Source organism: Pogona vitticeps, chromosome 3 (genome assembly GCF_051106095.1).
Source record: "Pogona vitticeps strain Pit_001003342236 chromosome 3, PviZW2.1, whole genome shotgun sequence".
NCBI lineage: Eukaryota > Metazoa > Chordata > Lepidosauria > Squamata > Agamidae > Pogona > Pogona vitticeps.
The window spans coordinates 143,029,934-143,047,829 of NC_135785.1; the positions used below are offsets into that span (position 1 = coordinate 143,029,934).

General features: G+C 38.5%; 1 protein-coding gene across 4 annotated transcripts in view; it reads left to right on the forward strand.

Moving 5' to 3' along the window:
• The window catches only part of PIBF1 (progesterone immunomodulatory binding factor 1), a 163,740-nt gene extending 146,116 nt beyond the window's left edge, over positions 1-17,624 (forward strand). For all 4 annotated transcript variants that reach the window (XM_072994730.2, XM_072994729.2, XM_072994733.2 and 1 more), the window contains 2 exons: positions 8,991-9,164; positions 17,354-17,624. In XM_072994730.2, the coding sequence (XP_072850831.2) occupies positions 8,991-9,164; positions 17,354-17,410 (231 nt within the window). In that variant the 3' untranslated portion in view covers positions 17,411-17,624. The remainder of the gene's footprint in view (positions 1-8,990; positions 9,165-17,353) is intronic.
• Positions 17,625-17,896: the final 272 nt, after the last annotated feature.

A 17,896-nucleotide genomic window follows, 5' to 3' on the forward strand; every position in this document is an offset into this window, starting at 1 on the left:
TGCACCTCTAGGGGGAAAAGGTTTGAGACTTATCTCTTCTGATTCTGAGATCACATGGAAAATAGAGAGGTTTACCAGCTCTTGCTAAACCTGCCTCTCCTTTTATTATCATAAAACAGCATTGTTCTTAGCCATGATTAAATTGGTGAACATTTTAGAAGATTTTTTTACTTGAAACATTAGAGTAGAAGACATGTTTGGAGTTCAGTGGCAGCTGAAAATGTTATCCTGCTAACCATAAATATTGTTGCTAGTTTTCTGTTTTGTGAGGAAATACCCAGCATCTTTGTATGTTGATTTTGTTTTTAGAAGATCAAAAACAGGCTGGCTGGTTAAACTCATCAGTTACATTTCTCCCCCAGCTCTTTTTTTTTGGGGGGGGGAGAAGGAGGAGGGGATTGCAGAATTCTGTTTTAAAAGATATTAGACAAAATAGAAAACAAAACTAAAAACGAGAGAGAGAGATGCTGTGGCACCTTAAAGACTGACTGGTGTATTTAACAAGTCCACTTCCTCAGATACAAGACTGAGAATATATGATAGTCATATTTATACATGGCCCAAGGTGGGTGTACAGATAATGGACAAAGTGACAATAGTATATTAGCAAAAGAATAGGCTATCAGACTGTAAATAGCATAGTTGCCATAAGTTAAGGAGAATTTCTTCCTCTTTGCTTATGTGGTGCAACCTGGTCCAGTCTTCTAAAAACAAAATTATGGGTGAACAATGCTTAGTTCTTTTAAACATTCAGCCAAAAGGTAATTATCATTTTTCTTCTGCTACTTTACTTGCTTTGTGATAGTATTTTCTATTAATTTTCTGTAAGGGTGTTTTTTCCACAGTAGATTAGAGGGACATTTATGTATGGCAAGTAAGCCCTGGAGCTATTCTCATCTGAAGCTTAGAGAAGCAGGCAACAATTACACTGTTAAGTGATTGTCAAGACATTTCTGGTTCCTACTGTGCTGTTTTATCAGCACTTTTTTTCTCTCTCTTTTAATCTGTTGAGTTTCTGAATTAGTTAAGGGTGAATACAAAAACCTACTGAATTTATAACACCTGGAAGCTTTTAACAAATGGGTTCACTCATGCATAATTCTTGTAGGTGGGAGGAGACCACTTTTGAAAAACTTGCTAGTTTCTCCTAGACATTTTCTCCCAAGGAACTGTCTTTTCAATTATTCTACCATGTAAAATAAACATATGCTGAATGTAATCCTCCTTCCAGAAAACACAGTTTGCATGTGCTATAGACATAAGTAAGGTTTATTGTAATGTAAATTCATAAGAAAACAGTCTGAACATCTCAGGTTTTTATTTAGAAGGGAAATGTTCCACAAAATAGACAAAAATTCATTTTATTTGCTGGGATTGCAAGATTGAACCGAAAAGCCCATTCTGAGGAATGCATTTTGGAAAGAGATAAACTGTACTTTTAAAGACTGAAATTTTAGCAAGAAACAGCTGGCAGTAAGAGCATCTAAATGTTTAAAGCTACTGAATTAGAACCATTTCCCCTATATTAACAGTAAATCTTTCAGTCATGTTGCAGTAGCTGTCTTTTTGCATATTATACTGTTTGGCATTAGATATAAAATATGGATGGAAATATGTTTACAATAACAAATAAAAAAACAACATTTTAACATGCTTTACTGGAACAAAGAAATCTACAAACATTTTTTACAAATTTTTAAAGGAATCATTTCTTGGTTCTAATAATGAGAATTAAAACTTTGGTCCTTTGCTCTTCCCCAGTCGTGCTTTCTGATCTGGAAGTTTCATCTTCCAACATTGTCTTTTGTTTCATTTTCGACTGTTTCATCATAGGGTTTTCCAAGTAAGAAATGTTCATAAGAAACTTCAGCAGTGGTTTCCCATTGCTTCCTACTTTCAAAGTAAGAAAAGATTAGCAGTGATTTACCATTGCCAACTTCTGTGCAGTACCAACAAAAGTTAGCTTAAGTGTTACAGCTGTTGCCTCCTCCACCAGGGTCACCTTCATCTACTGCTGGTGTCCAGTAGCTGCCACCCCCATCACCCTTGAAAAACTATTCATTCTCTTCTCCTAGTTTACTCCTACTATTGATGTGGCTGTTACCCTTGAATGCACTTAATGTATCTTAGTCTGGTGTTTCAGCTATGGCCATTCCACGTTGGATGGCCCTGCTGGGACACCAGGCCTGTAATGGACTCTGGTCTCCTGACAGCATGTTCTCAGCTTCACTGACTCACTCAAACATTTCACCACATTAGTGTGTCCATCTAAGAAGAGCAAAGGCGAAGTATAACAAAATTAAAACCAAAAGGACATCTAATGGTGTGCAAAGAAGTGAAAGGAAAGTCCAGTGCTGTGCATCATATGAAATTGGAACATGAGAAATATGAATCAGGGTAAACTGGAAAACATAAAACAAGAAATGGATTGTATAGACATTGCTGTACTTGGTGTCAGTGAACTAAAATGGATTGGAGTGTGATAATTTCAGTCACAATAATATAATAATGGGATTGGAAGGGGCCTATAAGGCCATTTAGTCAACCCCCTGCTCAATGCAAGAATCTATTTTTAAAAAATTATTTTATTAATACAAAATAAACCTACTACACAAAAAATAAACATACAACCTACTACACAAAAAACCCTATATAAAATACAAAACAATACAATAAAATAAAATACAATTACCCATGTGCACCCATCACCCTGAGGACTAGCATTACACTTCATTCCATCCATTTTCACTCCAAAATTTCATTGTTTCTTCCCTCGGTGTAAACCCCCTCCCTCTCCGAAATACATGTTCCAGAAATACATATTTCCTTAAAATCATTATTTTTCATTTGGCCTCCACTTATTTTCATATCACATGCCAGTTTGTCATTGATTGCCATATCCCATAATTCTCTATACCATTCCTCCAAATTAAATTGATTGTCATTTCTCCAGTTCCTTGCAAATATTATCCTTGCTGCCGTAACCATTATTACTATTAAATCCTTATTTTCTTTCACCAATTGATCTTCGTTAATCAGATTCAATAATGCTATTAACGGAGATGTTTGAATGTTCAATCCAGTTATTTCAGATTTTTCTTTAAATATTAAATTCCATTCTTTCTTTCTTTTTTCGCATAACCACCACATATGTAAATACGTCCCCTTCTCTTGTTTACAGCTCCAACATAATGTTGACACAGTTTTATCCATTATATTCATTTTGACCAGCGTTAAATACCACCTCCATATTACTATATAGCAGTTTTCTTTTATCCTTATTGACATGTTCTTCATAATTCTCTGATCCCATATTTTATCCCATTCTTTTCCTATTACTTCTTTATTCAAGTCATTTTGCCATTGCATTTTTAATCCTAGATTACCCTGTTCAACTTGATTTAATAATTTATATATTTGGCTAACAGTTTCTTTTCTTTCTGTCTTTCCCTCTAATTTCAATCTTTTTTCTATAATCTCTTCAAATTTTGTCATTTTTCTACCTTTCCCTTCTTTAGTATACCATTCTCTTGTCCACCTTTCAAATTGAATTAAATTTAACCATGAAATCCCTTCTCCTCAATGCAAGAATCTAAACCAAAGTAGATCTGACAGATTGTTGTCTAATTTTCTCTTGCACGCCTCCAGCATTGGAGTGCTCACCACTTCCCAAGGGTATTGGTTCCATTGTCATACTGTTCGAACATTTAGAATTTTTTTCAGAATATTTAACTGAAATTTGGCAACCTTGAGCCCATTATTATGTGGCCTTCACTTTGGGATGATCAAGTATAGAGCCTTCCCTTTCTCTGTATGACAGTCTTTCAAGTCAGACAAATGCAACTCAGAAGAAATGGAGTGGCTCTAATACTGAGGCAAGATAGTACACAGACAGCTAGGGGCTATAATGCAAAGTTTGGCTGAATAATATCAATTAGACTTTTGAGACTAATTGATATCAATTTAAACATTATTCAGAAGAAGACCAAATACAAGATTGATTGACTCCCTAGAGGCATCCCCAGATTTTAATTTACAAGAGCTGAGCAGGGCTGTGGAGGACAGGCCACTTTGGGGATCTCTCATTCATAGGGTTGCCGTTAAGTCCGAGGTGACTTGACAACATCTAATAGCAAACATTTGGGGGATAATATTTTTGTCGCAAATTCTATTTATCCGTCATCCTGCCAACAGCACTTCGTATAACATCCAAAGAGATTTAGGTGACTTTCCTTGCTAAGTCAGTTACTAGACAGAGTAATGAGTTTCTAATTATTTCACAGCACTTCTTTAGACAGTAAATGTAAGCATTGGCATCCATACCCTCCCTGTCACTCAAGAAACAGGAACACACCATACAACAGGACTTGGGAACGTTTGGCAGTCCAGATATTGCTGGACTGCAGCTTCAGATCATAGCCGCTTTATTGAGAAACTTTGAGTGTCAGCATCACAGAGGCAGAACATACCATCATCCCTAGTACAGTAGCCAATGCTACAGAATAGTGGAAGTTGAAGTTCAACAAATCTGAAGGGCCAGACTCCACCCAGCCATGGCATGCTTTTTTATTTTAATGAAGCATTGTGAAAACCGGGGGGGGGGGGGGGGGGGAACGGGAAGACAATAACTCCTTCTTTCGAAAGTCTTTTTAATTGCAAATACAGTTTACCATTTGGCATGGGAGACTGTACTATTCCAAAAGCACATACGCAAAGCCCCCATGTTTGCCCATAATAAGTTGCACAGATCTTCAGATCATAGCCACTGCACTGAGAAAGAATCAGCATCACAGAATAGAATATATGATTACCTATCTTCTGCAGTTTGACATCCATGCACTTTTCCTAAAGATTGTTTCTTATATCAACCATGTGGCTCTACTAAATCCTCTCCTAGCCAAAAAAGCAAGTAACAGTTTGCACAGGGAACATTCTCCTCTTACAAGCAATATAAAGCCTTTGAATTGACCAGGCCTGGTATAAATACTGGGACTTAAATCCAATTGTTAGTCCTAACTATAATGGTCCATCAACATGTAAATATGTAAATCCTGTTGATTAAAATAATCTATCTGTTGTTGGAACTTCCAGTTAAATTCAGCCCGGGGGAGCTTGACTCATTCTTATTCTATTGAGAAACTAGTGTCTCCTGTTTGCTGCACATCATATCTCAGCTTCCCCTACACCCTGCTTTTCCAACTCAGGTCTCTGGCTCTTTGCAGCTAGCTTGAGCTAGAGACATAATATGCCATCCATCAGTATTCATATATTACTGTTAATAGCCTGTCCCAACCTGATATTGTATAAGCAAAGTGCCCACCTTATGTACACTCTGCTTGTAGTCTTTATTCTTAATAAGGAAAATAATTTGTGTGGCATGAAACTACTTAGAATCCAGCACAGGAAGTATTAATTGAGGACAGAGATGCATGTTACATTAGTGGGCATGTTCTGAAATCTGTGTTCCATGAGATAGCTCAGATGCAGAGTCAGAAAGCCTGGAAGTATCGGTGTGAGCAACAGTTAATCTTCCCTCTCTACATAGGTCTTAATGCACTCAAGCTGGGATGATTGAATTGTTACCAATTGTTGCTACAGAAAAAGGGAATTGTATGCAGATATCTCAGGCTGGTCACATCAATGCGTTTTGTTTTGTTTTTTGTTTTTCACTGACATTTGCCCCCTTCTCTCTTTTTCCTGCAGACATACATACATATGAAACAATAAAATAAATAAAACAGCCCCTGAAAATAAGCCCTAATGCATTTTTGAGGCAAAAATTAATATAAGACCCTGTCTTATTTTCGGGGAAACACAGTAGTCTTAAACAATAGCCTGGAAAGCATAGACAAAAGAAGAATGTGAAGATCCAACTAGGGAAAAGATAGATTAGTAAATATAGTAATACTAGAAAATGTTTAGTTTTTCTTTTTATCTTTCTTACTAGTATAATTATATGTTGATGTAAATGTACTATCTAACTCTCTGGAATTTTACCCTTTCCCTATCTATACCTATCCCCCAATCCCAAATTCCCTTCCCCAAAATCCTACTCCCACTGAAAAGAATAAAACATTGTATTAAAAAAACAAAGCATCGAAGGGAGCAGGTTATGGAAGCCTGGGTTACCATGTCCACTGTTTTCATAAAAACATTTTAAAAATGCTTAAATGCAAACATCTATTATTTCCTCAAATATTGGTTAATCATATTCTGTGGTGGAAATGAAGGTATGGTGTCCCTTACATAAGATTGAGTTTTATAAGAGGAAATCTCAACTAATATTCTCTGTGCTGCCTAAGAATTAGCCTCTCTCCAACACATATGATGGCCAAACAATTACTAAAAGTTTGATTTGTTTTCTGTGAAACCTAACTCTTCATGAACCTCAGAATTTCAGAGATTATAAATGAAGAAACATTTGCCTCCTGATCCTGGGCATAACTTGAAAATCCTACTGATTGCTATAGTTTCAAAGTGGTAGGTATGCTTAGGATTGCAAACTTGGTGCCTTAAAGATGAAACATGTGCCTGCAGTATAATTGTCTAAGTTATTTTCATCAAGACATTTTGTCTATGCATTGCTTTGGCAACATCTTTGCAGAGTTCACAACTTTCAGCAACATGTTGATATCAGTTATGCAGTCCTTTGAAACAGCTGCTCTGCAGTTGAGCTGTTTTGACATGCCACTACACATGGCTGAATTATGCAGATAGTTACAATATTAAATGACTGAGCAATAAGAAGAATGCAGCCAGTGGCTGGTTTGGTGTGCTTTAGGATTTAGGATGGTGGCATGAGGAGCTCATAACTGAAATATTGGCATTAATTTACTAGGCATAGCCATTGCTACAACAAAGCCTGCCTATTTTTACCTTTTGAGCAAAAGAATTTACATCCGACAGTATTGTAGAACTGCTTATCAGCAATAATGTTTGAGGAATGGCATGCTTTCATCCTTTAAGGCATGTTTTCATTATTGCAGCCAAAACAGTATGTGAATCAGTGGGATATTCATCTTAAAATTAGGAAAACATTCTTCTCCAGTAGCAAATATATTCTTGTTTGCCATCTTCTGTCATTATAAAGTAAAGATTCATTTAAAACCCATGAGTTACAGGAAAAAATCAGGACTCCTCACATTTTGCTGTAATCAATATTTTTGTGAAGATTGCAGATATCCTCTACAGAAGAACTGAAGACTGAAGTCAGACTAATGCCCACATGCTTGAAGTAGTGCTCTTAGCATACAATTAACCAGCTTCTGAAAATGGAAAGCATTTTTTCACAATTGAAATAGGGGTATGCGTAATTTTCAAAACTTAGTATTGATGTTTTCATGTAAGAAAATCTTACCATTATCCACCCACAGCAGAGCTGACATTCTGAAACAAGTATTTCTGTCTGAATTGCATTAGTGGGAAAATCTCCTGATTGAAAAGAGGCAAGCTCAGAGCAATGATTCATGCAGAGATACAAAGAGCAACCATCTCATGAGCGTGATGAAATATATTGTATCTCTACATTTGAGGATGACTGGTTGATCCATTCACGTTTAGTGAAAATAATGCTGATCCCCTCATTTGTGATGTAAATGCTACTAAATTACCTAGCTCTTAGATAAGAGGCAAGTCTAGCAGTATATCATTCAGAGACACTACATGCAGTTATAAGGATCAGGTAACGCCCATTACAGCAGCAGCACTGGCTGCCATTCCATTTCAAGGTACAGTTCAAAGTCCTGGGTTTCTCTAGGTCCCATCACCTTCACAGGTGTGTTTGGTGGTGACATGGGAGAGGGCTTTCTCTGTTGCTGTTCCCAGACTCTAGAACTGCTTCCCACTGGAGCCAGGCTGCCCCATCTTTGCTGCCCTTCTTCAGGCAGACTTTACCTGAGTGGCTGTCTGTTTGAGAGGGGTTTTTAAGTGGATTGTTGTGCCTTGTTGCTTCTAAATGTGTTTTTAATATTGTTTTGATTAACTATTTTTAAGAGAATATTTTATTTAATTCTTTTAAAATATTTGTATACTTACTGTTTTTAGCTTTTAAATATAGTCTTTTAATGATTTGAGCTGCCTTGGGTTCTTTTAAGAGAAAGATGGGGTAAAAATATTTTAAATAAATAATTAAGTTCACAGGATGAGGTTGAATCAATCACTGTCCAACTTAAAAGAGTTGATTTGAGTATATATATAAAATAAATTACTATCTCCTGGATCTTGATGGGAGAACTTGTTCTCTATGTTAAACGTGTGATTATTGTTGGTGTGTGATGTGATTAAGCTGAGAAACAAAGCCCTGAATTATATTTTGCATGGGTAGACTGAAGAAGCCATGACAATTTCCCTTTGTTAACATGATAATGTGTTTCAGAAGAATAGAATATGTTAGGTCCACACAGTACTTACTACTACCGTTTTTTTATTTTCCACACATAGGTCAACCAGAAGTGAGTGGGACACCTTTTCTCTTTAATGCTTTTTAAATATTTTAGTGTAAGTTTTGTATTGTATTGATTCATTTTTTCCCTGGCTGTGCCCCCCCCCTGCATTTTTCCCTAGGAGTAATTTTCATACATAGAAGTACTTCCCCTTGAAAGACATACTCCCTTATCTCAGCCATCTGATTATTACTTGTGTACATGCAGATTGGATTAAGAAGCCATTCTTCCTTTTCAGAACAAACATTTCAAAAGAATTATTTTAAGATAAAAGGCAGTTTAAGTGAAAAGGAGCTAGTGAGTTGCTTAACTGTGTTCTGTAAATCTTTTTCTATTACAGCATTTCAAAAATGATGGGATGCTGTTTATAAAAATCTTGTGTGCTTTTGTTGCTTTATTACTTCCTTTATGAAGTGGTTTCAAATAAGTAATCAGCCAAGGAAGATTGCTATATAGTAATGGTTCCACTTATATAGTTTGGTGTGATGAATAGAAAATACATATTCTGTAATCCATTATTGAAGCTTGGGGGGTGTCATCTTTTGTCAGGAACTTGCTGTGATGAAACAGATGTTGATCAGCCTTCATAGTAAACCCCAACGAGACAGTTTTCCTCAAAACCAAAATAAAAATCTGCCTGCAAAATTCATATCCAGTCTATCAGCCCATCTACCTTTAGAACATGAGGAGGAAAGTACATTTGCACCCAAACCAACATTATTTGTAAGTATAGTAATTTTTAAAGATCTGTGAGTTTATTTATGTTCTTTTAGATTAAAACAAGCTTTTAGATTAAAACAAGCTGGATAAGGACTGGGCTGAGCCATGTTCAAATCAAGCACTCACCCACCCACATCTGTGAAAGTTACAGACCTTGAGCAAGCTACTGTATCTCATCTCATCCCTATCATATAGCATTCTTATGAATGGGAAATGGGAGTGAACTTTAAAAAAAATTATGAATCAGTTTTTTTAAAAAAATTAATTATTTAAATAAATAAATGTTGAAACCATACTTGTACCAAATAGCATAAGGTAACATACATGGTCTTCCACCCATTTTATTGCCACATTATGAGGGCAAGGTCAGCTGAGGGGGGAGGGGAAGAATGACCCAAGGTCACAATGTGAACATCATACCTGATTGGGACGTTGAACATGGCTCTTGTAATCAGTGGATAACACTGACTCTTGGTAAGCAGAACCCAACAAAACTTTTATCTAAACAGTATAATTAATTTCTTAATTGATTAATTTTTTAGTGTTTCATCTTTTGCTAATTTTATGCCATTCCGTTAGTAACTTCATATTGTTGCAGAACAGGAAAGGTATATGACTTCAAGCCATATTTTATATTAAGCCTGTTTCTCTCTCAGTGAATTTCTTATACAAACATTGCTACTATGAGAGTATACCCTACACTGTGCCATGGGCTAAGTGCATGCACGTCTGTGAAATGATGGCAAGTCACCTTTGCTAGCTACAGAATATACAGAATAGTTTACAGTTGGTCAGGATGTAGGATGGGAAAATTGTTCTGTGTAGTTCTTGATCGTAGTCTCTATGCATTCACATTTATGGGGCTGTGCCTGTAAAAAACAATCATTTTGGAATGTTCCAGACTGAGAGCTTTTGACTGCTGGGAATTTCCTCTAAACTGCCTGAGGAAATTCTGCAACAACTTTCTCCGCAACCACTTAAGGCCACCGGCAAAGTGCCTCCTGATATGCCTGTGTGAGGCTACACTTGAAGGTGGAGGAGGAGCAAATGGCTATGCTGATCCAGCAATATACGCCTATGGGTGTATTGGTCCCAAGGATGCCTTTGATAAACCATGTCAGTATGAACTTATTCTCCAGAATGAAAGCTTCATCTTGTTGTTGTTCCTGCAGGGATCAATAGAGAAGGAATACTTTGAGTGCAGGAGCCCATGGTACAATACCTGTCAATACCATTTGAGATCTCTGTCATATTGACAGTGCTGCTTACACTCTCCTGGGCATTATTGCTATCAGTCTCCACACTGCAGCCATTACTTGTTGAAGAACTTGAGGTGGTCAACTTGAAAAACAAGGGAGGCCCTACTGCCTCCAATTTCTATACCATCTACAGCTTCAATGCCTACCTTAGTATCAATATCAACACTACTGTTTTTCATCACTAGACCTGTAACATACACCACATTAGTGTGCTGTTGGCTTTGTTACTGACATTGAACTTGCATCAGGCCTTGGTATGAGAGACCCACTTGGATGTGAGGTAGCTAAACCAGTTTTAGCATCTACATCAGCGATGATCATTGTAATGGGCACAGAACTGACAGGGATCCAAAAAAAGACCTGCCTTCAGTTCATGGAGTAAAGTCCAACAGAGAGTCAGATGTTGGATCGAGCAGGATGATACTGACTGAAACACAGAGGAATCCATATCACTGAATACCACAGTATCTCCTTATGACTCTCCTTTGCAATTGGAAAACATACTGGTCTTTTCTGACAGATTAATTCACCTCACAAAGTGTCTGGACATACATTTTTGCAGACAAGATCCTCCTGAAGATGACCCCATCATTTCAGTATTTAGGGTCCAGAACAGCACTCCAGTTGCCTTACCAGTGTTCTCCCTGCTGAGATCTGCCAAGGAGAAATATAGAAAGTCACAATGGTACCAGTTTCAGACAGGTGATTTGAGAGTTATAGAGTTAGGAAGAAGCCTGTGGACATCTCTTCTAACATCTAATACTGAACTCTGTCATCATAGCATCTTCAACAAGGAAGAGGTTCTCACTGGCTCCACTGGACAAGGAGGGAAGAAGACCAGATCTGTTCAGATGCAAAGCTTCATGTTGTCAGCAAAGATAGCAAACTAGCAAGCTTAGGTTGGGTGTTATAAAATGTTCCTGTGGGACAAGGTGGTGGCTCTCATAGATTAACTTCCTGACGATGCAAAACAAGTTGCATCATATTTCATTAAAGAAGTGAACAATGTGTCGAAACAACAGATGAGTGCAGTGCAACATGTGGCCCGCCAGCTCTGCCAAGGCTTTGGCAGATGCTGTTACCTCAAGACATTACACTTGGCTTTGTTCCACCAGTCTATCACAGGGTGATAAAGACAAGGTAGCAGATATTATGCAGTTCAACTGCCAGGGTCTTCTTTCATCTAGGATGGTTGAAGAGCTGGATGCAGGCCATATGTTGACAGCTACAGCTAGGAAAATAGGAGTTCCTCCACACACCTCCAGCTTCAACTACCAACTTGGGAATGGGTCAGGTTTATCACCATCACAATTGTGCAGCTTCCTAGGTAAGCAGCCGTCCCCTTCCAGTGAGAGTTCTTTGCTTTGCAACCCAAACAAGGTTCCTCTGCGGGATCCGAACAAAGGGCTGCAGAATGAAGGAGCAGATATTGACAAGTTTCTCAGCATTGTCACCTCACAAAGTACTGTAAATACTACCATCCATGGTACTGGGAATGCTCCATAACAGTGTACTTCTCACTTAAATACCAAACCTGTCATCTTCACTACCAGATTTACTTCAAGCTTGGAATAACATTACTCCCTATCAATGTGTCCTCACTATAGTCTAATGAGGCTATCAAATAGAGTTTGATCACACCTCTGACAACATCATCAGAGGTTTTGTTGCAAAAAAATAGAGAGCCTTATTGGCAAAGGAGCTATTCAGTTAGCACTGAGACATCCAAGTGCTGTTGGCTACTTCTGATATTTCATTATATCAAAGAAAAATTAAGGTCTTTATCCAATCTAAGATCTCATGGTAACTGCCTGTACAACCAGAAAGCATTTTCAAATACTAACTGGCCAGTTTACTAGCTATTTTGGCTTGCAACAATAGACCTGATAGATGCCTACTTTCCACATAACCATGTTGTTGCTGTTTAGTCGTTAATTCGTGTCCAGCTCTTTGTGACCCCATGAACCAGAGCATGCCAGCCCTCCTGTCTTCCACTGCCTCCCAGAGTTTGGTCAAATTCATGTTGGTCGCTTCGGTGACACTGTCCAACCATCTCGTCCTCTGTTGTCCCCTTCTCCTCTTGCCTTCACACTTTCCTAACATCAGGGTCTTTTCCAGGGAGTCTTCTCTTCTCATGAGATGGCCAAAGTATTGGAGCCTCAGCTTCAGGATCTGGCCTTCCAGTGAGCGCTCAGGGTTGATAGAATGGATAGGTTTGTTCTCTTTGCAGTCGAGGGGACTCCCAAGAGTCTCCTCCAGCACCACAATTCAAAAGCATCCATTCTTCAGCAGCCAGCCTTCTTTATAATCGAGCTCTCACTTCCATACATCGCTACTGGAAAAACCATAGCTTTGACTATGCTGACCTTTGTCGGCAAGGTGATGTCTCTGCTTTTTAAGATGCTATCTACGTTTCTCATTGCTTTCCTCCCAAAAAGCAGGTGTCTTTTAATTTCGTGGCTGCTGTCTCCATCTGCAGTGATCATGGAGCCCAAGAAAGTAAAATCTGCCACTACCTCCATATCTTCCTCATCTATTTGCCAGGAGGTGATGGGACCAGTGGCCGTGATCCCACCAAGATCTACCCGGATCACCTGCGCGAGTCAGGAGGTGAGGCTGAGGAGCCTGACGCTGAGGGAGGCCCAGAGGGAAAAGACACGAAACCGGGCCTTCTCGGCGGTGGCTCCTCGCCTTTGGAACAATCTCCCTCCTGAGATCCTCCTGTTAATAGTTGATGTTTATGGATTAATGTATACAGTATATGTTGTTGTTAGCCGCTCAGAGTGGTATAAATATACCAGATGGGCGGGATATAAATCAAATAAATAAATAAGTAAATAAATTTATGTTGAGCTTCAGACCATTTTTTTTGCACTCTCCTCTTTCACCCTCATTAACAGGTTCTTAATTCCTCCTCACTTTCTGCCACCAGAGTGTTATCATCTGCATATCTGAGGTTGTCGATATTTCTTCCGGCAATCTTAATTCCGGTTTGGGATTCCTCCAGTCCAGTCTTTCACATGATGTATTCTTCATATAAGTTAAATAAGCAGAGGGACAATATATAGCTTTGTCATACTCCTTTCTCAAATTTGAAGCAATCAGTTGTTCCATATCCAGTTCTAACTGTGGCTTCCTGTCCCACATATAGATTTCTCAGGAGATACATAAGGCGGTCAGGCACTGTACAAATTGCTGACTGTATGGAGCTTCTCCATCTTCGGCTGCAGAGAACATAACCAATCTGATTTCGGTACTTCCCATCTGGTGATTTCCATGTGTAGAATCGCCTCTTGTGTTGTTGGAAAAGAGTGTTTGTGATGACTAGCTTGTTCTCTTGACAAAACTCTATTACCCTTTGCCTGGCTTCGTTTTGAACTCCAAGACCAAACCTACATGTTGTTTCTTCTGTCTCTTTACTCCCTGCTTTAGCATTCCAGTCCCCTGTAATGACAAGAACATCTTTATTTGGTGTCAGTTCTAGAAGGTGTTGTCAGTCTTCATAGAATTGGTCAATTTCAGCCTCTTCAGCATCGGTGGTTGGTACATAAACTTGGGTGACTGTGATGTTGAAAGGTCTGCCTTGGATTCGTATTGACATCATTCTATCATTTTTGAGATTTTATCCCAGTACAGCTTTTCCCACTCTTTTGTTGACTATGAGGGCTACTCCATTCCTTCTATGGGATTCTTGCCCACAGTAGTGGATATGATAATCGTCTGAATTGAATTTGCCCATTCCCGTCCATTTAAGTTCACTGACGCCCAGGATGTCAATGTTTATTCTTACCATCTCCTGTTTGACCACATCCACTTACCAGGGTTGATAGATCTTACCTTCCAGGTTCCTATGCAGTATTTGTCTTTGCAGCATTGGACTTTCCTTTCACTTCCAGGCGCGTCCGCAGCTGAGCATCCTTTCGGCTTTGGCCCAACCACTTCATTAGCTCTGGAGCTACTTGTACCTGTCCTCCGCTCTTCCTCAGTAACATGTTGGATGCCTTCGGACCTGAGGGGCCCATCTTACAGCGTCATGTCTTTTAGCCTTTTGCTTCTGTTCATGGGATTTTCTTGGCAAAGATACTGGAGTGGCTTGCCACTGCCTGCTCCAGGTGGATTGCGTTTAGTCGGAACTCTCCACTATGTCCTGTCCGTCTTGGGTGTCCCTGCACGGCATAGCCCATAGCTTCTCTGAATTACTCAAGCCCTTCACCAGGACAAGGCAGCAATCCATGAAGGGGCCATGTAACCATACATCTTTGCAATCCATATCTGTGGTTTGCTTTTGGAGAGACATGTTAATGACATCAAGTATTGTCATTCAGCCTTTCTGTGGCTGTGAGTGGTTTTAGCATAACAATGGCAGTGTGGGCAACACATTCAAAAGAACAAGGCATTGTCATTTATCCATACATCAGTGACCAGCCTGTTATAGCTTATTATCAGCCTGTTATATCTTATACATGGTTCTGCCTCTACATTGCTTTGACCTAATTAAATAATCTGTGACTGTGCCTTAATATGGATAAGTTCTGCTTGATCCTTACCTTCATGTTCAGTGTTCAAAGAAGGTTTTTCAAGCTCTACTCACCTGTACCAATGGCCACCAGCAATTCCACTATGACATGAATGGGGATGAATTGTGTGAAAGACTTGTTTAGCAGAGTGTACAAAGATATCAATGAGTGTGAGGTCCATCCTGTGCTACTGAAGAGAGGTCTAGAGTTGACCTCCAATCAGCTTGTTGGATTCTAGGATCAACAGGAAGCTTTTGCTGCATTACAGCAAAACAGAAACAGTAGATGATTCCCTAGGAGATGCTTCAGTCCTATAATGGGAAAAGACATTACTGATTCTAACATTCCCATTGTTAGCCAGAGTGGTGGTAAATCTTTGCAAAGAGAAGCCACACAGAATATTGATAACACCATGTCAACATGGACAGTTTTGTTTCCTCCTCCTGCTTCTGCAGATCAATCCAAGGCTTCCTGCTTGGCTAGATGTCATCTCCAAAGTCAGGATTAATCTTTTATCCTGATATTACTAGTATGTCTCTCAGCCTGAAGAGTGCAACCTGGAACATAATTATCAACATAGTACAGAAAGCCAGAAAAACATCACATCAATTTCTTGGGACCTTTTACAGAGAAAGATAGGGTATAAATGCTTTAAATAAATAGATAATGATGAATAAATAATATACTGTAAATGCTATGAATACAAAAGAAAGGCTTTTTGCAGATTTGCAAAAGATTGAATGTTTGATCTAGACACATGTTCTAAGTGTTGCATTGTTTTTTACTGTTGGACAAATCTTTCTTCTCTGTTAAAGTGTACTTGTTAGCTTTATCAGCTTTTTCTTTGCTAGAGGTAAAGACTTATGCCTCTTTATTCATGATAATAGAGATTAAGAATTTTTTATGAGGCATATAATATAGATTTCTGCCCATGTCTCCCGTTGTGCTCATGGTATATTTAATTAATACTGACTCCATTTGTAACGTCTCCCTTTGAGGCTTTGGTCAACACATCTTTGGAAGTTTTTGACAGCAAGGACAGCCTTGCCTGGTAGCCATCACATTTGCTTGAAGGGCTGGGAAGATGTGTGCTCTATGAGAAGGTCAACCTTATTTTTGATGTCTCAACAAATTGATACTTCAGCTCCATATCACCTTTTTACCAAAGGTTGTGTCAGGTTTCCACTTTGTACAGGACATTGTGCTGCTCCTCTTGTTTCCATCTCCTTCAATACTAATAGAGAGGAATCTCCACATATTCAACATAGGAATGGCACTGCCTTTCTTTGAATGGCAAAAAAACCACACATTCAGGCAGTCTCCTCATCATTTCTTGGCACATTATGGTCACTAACAGAGACAGGCCATTTCTGCCCAAAGGTTTGTTAAGTGGCTCATGAAAACGATTACAGTGGCTTACTAACTAGTGAACATACCTCTGTCTAACACTCCTAGAAGTCATTTTACCAGGCTGTAGCTGCTTCCAAGAGTGCAATTCTCTTCACAGTAGTCCAATAAGTACAGGTTCCTACCCATCGTTGCACCATTTTTGGTGGTGAGTTCCCTAGTCCTGACCCATTAGTGTGAATGCAGAGACACCATGATGACACCCACCCCCAAAAAGGTAGTTTTGCAATACAGTATGTGTTGTTGTTTTTTAGTGGTCTTCCGTGCATTCACACAACCCTTCTTTTCCCATGTCTGGCACTTGTGGTTAACTGACTTATGCTTCTGTGTTATCTGAAATTTAAAAGGTGAGGCATGCATGGGGAGTGGTGTAAACCAATGCTCAAAAGCTCTCAATCAGGAAGATTCCAAAAGGGATGGCTCTGTGAGGTGCAGGCCCATTTGTGTGAGTGCACAGAAGAGCACTCAAAGAGCAAATGTGTCACTCAAGCAACATTTTTCTTTTCATAGCTGGATGTGGGAGTAATTCAGAAACTCCAAAAATCTAGGAAATAGCTTTGTAAGAACAAATACAAGTGGAAGATGTCTGCCAAAAGAATGGTGAACAAATAATAAATATGTTCAAAGTAGTGGACTTCCCTTCATTGGAAGTTTTGAGCCATCACTGTTTTCAGAACCTTCCTATTGCTGAGCATGTTCGTTTATGTGCATTCCCAGGGACTGGAATGACTGAAATCTGATTGAAAAAGTTGAGCAGGGAACACAAGCAGGTTTCTCAGTGCTTTGCATCATTCTTTGGTTCTCCCCATGACTGGCTCAAGCAAAACAAAATGGTCACACACAAAAAAAATGCATGTATTGTTATGTAATGTGTGCAAATAGCAGAATTCGGCTTTTTGTAAAGTAGCTCTTCAGTTGCATTCTTGGGTGTTTAGCTTGTTATCTTTTGTATGTTTATCTGAGACTGCTTTTTTTAAGATTAAGTCTACATTTTGTTTTCTTAAAACAGACAAATGAAGCTCCACAACAATGGCTGAAGAAGGCAAAGCAGAAAAAAGTATCCTAGATTATTATTGCATCAAACACATTGTCGTCATGATCATGTTATAAAACTTACTCATTAAGAAACTATTTTTACTACTGTATTCTAATTATTTTTAGTATAGTTGTTGCAGCATAATTTTTTTTTTAACTTGTGGGACTGCTTTTGTGATATTTCAAAATGCAGATACCAGGCCATATGTATAAACAGTTCTAATAAAGAGAATTAATGTACTATACTGAAATTGATATTCATTTAATTATGCATATTGCTTAATAACAAAATTTTTAAATAAAGTACTGACATCCAAGTATCTGACTTACTTAGATACTTGGATGTCACAGAACAAAATAATATTGCTATAGGCTGTTGCTTATTAATGTCTTGCTTTGTAAGAAATAAATCAGAAACTGATGTCAAGAGTTTTAAGAACACTTGAAAAGAAAACAATTCCAATTTATTGCTAAATTTTAAGGTAGCCTGTTTTCCTAGGCAGACTCAGTATGTTTA